Consider the following 7,244-nt stretch of genomic DNA (forward strand, 5'->3'; position numbering starts at 1 on the left):
CATTCTGACCTTACTAAAGTGCTTGGTGCGTGTTCGACAGTTTGGGTGTATGTATACTGCGTGAGCCCATTCATTTTATACTATTCATTGTTTCCTCTTCCTCTATTCTATGGGCGGTTGTCGTTCGTGTTCTCCGCTTTCGTCTTCCTTTCTTGGTTCAGAATTCCACTTCATTTATATTCTGATTCCTAAAGCTCTCGTTCATCTACGCTCAGCAGAGGTGTTTATGCAATAAGATATTTAAAGATCTAGGTAGTGGGGTAGACTAGTCAAAATTATTGGATTTTGATGCGGAATTTTGGATTAAGGCGCACTTTAGTAGTAGGTAAAGACTAGATTTCTGGTTGGTGAGGCTAAATTATTGTGTGGATTTTGAATGAGACTAGAGTAGATTGTTGTCGGAGATTTGTCCCTTTTTTGGGTGTTTAGTTCAGTACGATTCTGAAAAATAATGGTAACTTTACATGACAAAAAAACAAAACAAAATGCTTTCAAGTAATCTTATTGACGAACCAACATATTCAAGCCCTTATTACAAACGTCCAAATCATTAAGCAATGCTAACACCGATTAAAAGAAATTTTCCAGCCGTTAAAACCAATTCAGGGAGTTCCTCTTGCCTCGACTGATGGAGTCAGCTTATTGCCAACACAACGGCGGGTTTGTACTTCATTTTCATTACAGATTCCAAACACCCTTCGGCCCACATCTGGGAAAAAAAAACGAAAAAAATGGTTAATATCTTGATGTTAATATGTACAATAAAGGAATAAATGTTAATCGAAAAAGTTGAATAAGGAGCCTAAAACCCTTGCAACACACCCAACCACCTACTAATCAACAGAAATCTAAACGAGTAGCATGACACCCTTTACCCTGGAGCGAAGCGAAGCCTCTTCGATCAGACTTGGCGTCATCGACACGACAACAACGAAGTACTCTCCCCAAGCTCGCATCTCGGACACGACGTAACTCCCATTAGCCGCCGCGCCACTCAGGGCTTCACTCACTACGTTCCGAGCCAGGGTATTGCGAACAACAACGACCGGGCCTTGGACCAGTGACCCAAGACTCTCCGTAACATTCCTTAGGTACCTGTAGGAAGTCCTTGCGACTCTCAAAACTACAGGCACCGCCTCGTGTGGCTCCGGCTGCCGCGTCACTTCAGAGTGCCAGCCACACACACACTCCCGACTGAAGGCAATCTGCAATGAGAAACAAATTTTAATTACATATTTGCATCTATTGAACTTGTGCATTGTATCATATATAATATATAGTTATTGTTTACACTATTTATATATCATAAAATATATAAAATGCATGTATGTATGTGCATGTGTGTATGTATATACATATATGCACGCATGCATGTATGTGTATATGTATAAGCATGCACGCATGCACGCATGTAAGCATGTATGTGTGTATGTATAAGCATGCACGCATGTAAGTATGTGTGTATGTATAAGCATGCACGCATGTAAGTATGTGTGTATGTATAAGCATGCACGCATGTAAGTATGTGTGTATGTATAAGCATGCACGCATGTAAGTATGTGTGTATGTATAAGCATGCACGCATGTAAGTATGTGTGTATGTATAAGCATGCACGCATGTAAGTATGTGTGTATGTATAAGCATGCACGCATGTAAGTATGTGTGTATGTATAAGCATGCACGCATGTAAGTATGTGTGTATGTATAAGCATGCAGGCATGTAAGTATGTGTGTATGTATAAGCATGCACGCATGCATGCAAGTATGTATGTGTGTATGTATAAGCATGCACGCATGCATGCAAGTATGTATGTGTGTATGTATAAGCATGCACGCATGCATGCAAGTATGTATGTGTGTATGTATAAGCATGCACGCATGCATGCAAGTATGTATGTGTGTATGTATAAGCATGCACGCATGCATGCAAGTATGTATGTGTGTATGTATAAGCATGCACGCATGCATGCAAGTATGTATGTGTGTATGTATAAGCATGCACGCATGCATGCAAGTATGTATGTGTGTATGTATAAGCATGCACGCATGCATGCATGTAAGTATGTGTGTGTATGTATAAGCATGCACGCATGCATGCATGTAAGTATGTGTGTATGTATAAGCATGCACGCATGCATGCATGTAAGTATGTGTGTATGTATAAGCATGCACGCATGCATGCATGTAAGTATGTGTGTATGTATAAGCATGCACGCATACATGCATGTAAGTATGTGTGTATGTATAAGCATGCACGCATGCATGCATGTAAGTATGTGTGTATGTATAAGCATGCACGCATGCATGCAAGTAAGTATGTGTGTATGTATAAGCATGCACGCATGCATGCATGTATGTGTGTATTTATACACACACATGCATGCATATATATATATGTATTTATATACACACATGCATGCATATATATATATATATATATATATATATATATATATATATATATATATATATATGTATGTATACACACACATGCATGCATAGATCTATGTATGTATATACACCATGTATGTATTTATTTATTTATACACACATGTATGTTTATATACACTCACAGATGTAACTATATGTACATATATATAGGTATACTCATCAAATGGCTGCATGCAAATGGACCGTTCGCAACAAGACCAGAGCCACAAGCACGTGCTTGCTTGCCCCAAGCGAGGGCGTGCGGCGCCTTCCTCACCAGGAAGCTGCCCGATGCATCCCTGGCGGCACAGGCGTCGGCGTCGGCGTGGTGCGGGTGAGCGAGCGAATGCAGCGCGCGGGCCAGACGCCGCCTCGTCTTGCCTGCCAGCGCTATCACCTTTACGCCCACCGTTGCGTCGCGCCCATCTGTAGGCGACACAAGCCGTTACGCCTAAGGAAGCAACTCGCTCTTTGTACAAGCATCGGACATTACCTCGTACATTCAACCTTTCGCCCACAACAACTTCTGCTTTTCCAACGAACTTATCTCACGGCCATGCCCTATACTGCAAGTTCTCTCACACACTTTTATTAACCGTGGAATGTTAAAACCTCTGGGGATGGTCTTTACGACAGAGCAAAGAGGTTTGGACAGAATCACCTGGCTTATAGAGCATCACTCCCTGATGGTAAACATAACCAAATAAAAAAAATATATATAATACAAGACTTTCATTTTTCGTTCTAGGGCACAGTTAATGGATTTGTTAATCTGGGATTTCTGAGTTTGGATTTCTGCGACTGCGAGAGAGAAAAAAAAAACAAAAAAACTTGAAACTTCATTGACAATGAATAGAAGACCTTGATTTCTGGGTCTTTCATAAACTCGACAAACACACACTGCTTGTGCGATTAGCATCTGTCATACTGTATATATCAATGGTATTTCAGCTTTAAAAATTAAATTGCATTTTTTCCGTTAACATCGAATTACTCTTAATCTGGTTCCATGATTTTTCCCGCTTTCTATATAACGACTGTTGAAGATTTCTGGGGAATTATAGACATCACACATTTGAAGAGACTTATCCGCAATTCATACTTTCAAATTTATGTAGGTATGACAGGCATCGATTTACACTGATGCATATTCAACAACTATTTGTTAGCACAGGCTCAAAGGCATTTCCCATTATAATACGTGCAGGCTCACAAATAAGCATTTCCATGGCGCCGAGTACATATAGTACCGACGGAAGCGAATGGTTCCTCAAGCGCTCAGCCACCAAGGAGTCAATCAGTAACCTACGGGACCTCATCTGAATTTCCTCGAATGTGTTTTTTCGGATACCCTTGTCCCTTTGATATCGATGCCGTTATTATTATTATTGCCGTTGTGATTAATGTTATTACCAATATTAATAGCAGAATAAACAAATATTTCCGAAGATCAAAGATAACGGTTAGGACTAGTGAATGCAAATGAGATTAATAAACTAAACCCACAATAGGCATGGCAGGTATGAATATCCCATCCCCGACAGCTAAGGTTATTTCTACATAAAATGGCTCTATAATTAATCTGCCTTTTGCAAAGATATCCATCAGTGGCTGTCATCATCGAAGCTACACGTAGGGCAGCTCGCCCTTACACGGACAAGTTTTACATAACCGCTTTACAGCTTTTTCTCGTTTAAGCTTCAATAGAATATTTCTATTCCTAGTGGCGTCACAACCTGACTGACCTGTGTCGTGAAGGTCGCCCTCGCGGGGTGGCAAGTAGGCGTCGACCAGCGTGTGGGCAGTGTTGAGCACCCGCTCCGCAGCGCCCGCGGCGACTCGCCCGCCCCGACTCGCAGCGATGACGTCAACCTGAAACGCACCAAAGGCTTGGTCGGCCGCTCGGCGAGCACGATAATCTGCCGCGCCGTCCTATTGATTCGACTAATCTCATTACCGGGCAACCGCTTCAGGTAGGAGAAATTTACCTCCGATAATCTATTGAAAATTAATGCAAGGATTCATATTACTGCATGCAAATTACTATTTCTAACATTATGTAAAAGAAACATACGTACATACATACATGCATACAGCATGTGTGTAGTTAAAAATATACAATGATATAAAATAGCTTCCCTATTCAGAAAATAGTCTGCGCATCGGCAGATAGTGATAGTAGTAATGACGAGGTCATTATGTACAGATGACATTGTCGGTATATTAACATATTACAAAATCTTGGAAATTATTATCTCGCCCCGCCCTCCCCTCTCGCCCCGCCAACGTCCCTCCACCTCTCGCCCGCCTACGCCCCCCCCCCCCCGACCATAGGCGCATTTCTGACAAGAAAAACAAGCAACCAGTCGCTTGCTTCGGTTTGCGTTGTCTTGCTGAATTCGTCAAACCAGGCCCAACACCCAGCTTGCTATCAGTGTACACAACCAACAAATGTGAGGACTCATTTATCGATGAGGAAGGCGTTCCTCTCCTTGGTTTTGAATTAACCGAAAAAAAACAAAAAAACATATGTAGCCCAAAAGCTAAGAACAGTTGAAAAAAGTCCATAACTTCCGAATGAATTCATGGCAAAAATAGATCTTTGTAACCAATACTCATACCCTGGAGAATAATAGAGCTTTAACCTAAGTTAATAATTCTGGCGGCACAGATCTATTTACAACTTGGTAGTTTTATAATATTTATTTGCGACGAAAGTAAATAATGACGAGAATATCACTAATTGATTTCTGCCATGCTGGCGGTTTGTTTATTATCGTGACGTCATGAAATGGTAGCAAGCTTTTGGTTACGAAACCAAACGAAGATATTTGACCATGAACATTCATCAAAAGCTGTTGTGAACAAAATTCATGATTCATCAAGAAATCTTGAACTATTTTGCCGTCAAAAATGCACCTCATGACCCAAGATGAAAATATTGCGAAATGGCAAATGCTGATAATCATTCCTTCGACGAGGCCTCACTATTGAAACCGAAACCATTCTGTACTGTAATAAGGGGAGGTGTTGAGTCCGCCGTCGAAAAAAAATATTCCTATTAAACAAATATCAAAGATTTTATTCCAAAAAATAGGATTACACACCTGATGCTCATGTACATTTTAATATTTTTAAAGATATAAAAAATTATTGATCAGCCATTGCTGTCTACAAAATTTTATGTAACCCAAACAATGCAATGTCTGCACAGAATGACCACTAGACTTAGAAATGCAACCTTCCCAAAGGCCCCGACGCGCTCATACGACTCGCTACCCCATTGAGTCAAAGTATGGAACTGCCATCCCCGAACATATCGCACTCAAGCCCTTGATTTCAAGCTTCAAATCGTCTTTGAAACATTACTTGCTTAACAGATATCCTGACAAATGTTATACTTCTTTTGACCATCTATACCATAGTGATCATCCGGAACCGACTGTTCTATTCAAAGCAGCCCATATAAATGCTAAACATTACCCATGTATGGCATTAAATTACTTTGTTTTACTCCTGTGTTAACATGAACATTTGTCTTACCGTGTTGTAATATGTGATATCAGTGATAACTAACATTATATGAAGTAGGCATATGATGTAATTCTTATGCTTTTTATACAGCCGGCCGAATAAATTCCCGGCCACCCTAAAATTACTGAACTGGTTAACACTGTTGCACATTGTTACATAAATTATATTGCAAAAAAAAGTCTATATAAGTTTTGCTACTCACATTTGAAATGAAATGCATAAGCAAGTATTTGATAAAAATACATTGTTTTTTTAAGCGAATGTCAATGCCCTTACCTTTTACTCCTTACAGTTTCCACTCGCTAAAAGATGAATTTTCTAAAATAATGATAAAAAGGACAAAAATAAGTGGAATAAATAAAGCATATAAAAATATGATACACTTGTCTGTAGCGATATTTCCTCTTCCATTTCCAGAACACTCAATTTGATTACCATTCAACCATTTATTCCGAGGAGCGAAAAACGAATGTTCCTTATATATTTATTTGCTCTCCCTTGTTCAATTATGAAGCGACTGTACAAGAAATTATTTCACGCAGTAATTAAAACACATCAGTTTATAAGCATGTTACTTTTAGTCCCGTTAGTTATCTGCAGCCCTAATTAAACTTAAATCTTTATGTAAGCATAGATGTTAAGAAAAGGAAGGGGGGGAACAGTACTAAGCAATAAAAACATGTCACTGCATGCTCCCCTCCCCCCAAAGTATATACAATTGAGAAAAACCTTTTGGGGGTAAATTATTATTTTTATCACGCTTTCCCGACATATAATCAGCTTCCTTCCAAAGAGCTGACGGCGCCTAATTATGTCTATGTTACATAAAACCCGAATATATTTTACAAAGATGCTTCATGACTGAACAAGGGAGAACAAATACCATGTATGGATTTTCTTTCGTTCTTCCAACCAGTGATCAAGTTAAACCTGCAATCAGTGCTTAAATGATATGCAAAGGGAAAGGCCAATACAGGCAACAGGCAATATTGGAAACCTTTATCCTTTTGCAAGTTTAAGCTGTAAGCAGTATAGCTAAGAAAAATATGAACATTTGATAAGACAATTATGACAGGAAATGTCTTTCTTCATATACTTCTGGCTTTTAACTCTGAATATTAAAATGTAAGTAGCAAAATTAAACATTCGCTTACTTTTTTACCATCGTTTGTTTGACGTCTTATATTGTTTTAAGTGAATACACTTATTACCAGATAAAATACCAGTTCAATAAGCTTTGGGTGGCCGCGAGTTTATTCAGCCAGCTGCACACACCCAC

At 39.4% G+C, this 7,244-nt stretch overlaps 1 protein-coding gene across 1 annotated transcript in view; it reads right to left on the reverse strand.

Moving 5' to 3' along the window:
• Positions 1 to 485: 485 nt before the first annotated feature.
• LOC125034210 (perilipin-1-like) overlaps positions 486 to 7,244 on the reverse strand; it is an 18,149-nt gene continuing 11,390 nt past the window's right edge. The window contains 5 exon segments of the mRNA XM_047625914.1: positions 486 to 664; positions 666 to 709; positions 876 to 1,205; positions 2,709 to 2,857; positions 4,177 to 4,303. Of these exon segments, the coding sequence (XP_047481870.1) occupies positions 640 to 664; positions 666 to 709; positions 876 to 1,205; positions 2,709 to 2,857; positions 4,177 to 4,303 (675 nt within the window). The 3' untranslated portion in view covers positions 486 to 639.

Source organism: Penaeus chinensis, chromosome 17 (assembly GCF_019202785.1).
Source record: "Penaeus chinensis breed Huanghai No. 1 chromosome 17, ASM1920278v2, whole genome shotgun sequence".
Classification (NCBI taxonomy): Eukaryota; Metazoa; Arthropoda; class Malacostraca; order Decapoda; family Penaeidae; genus Penaeus; species Penaeus chinensis.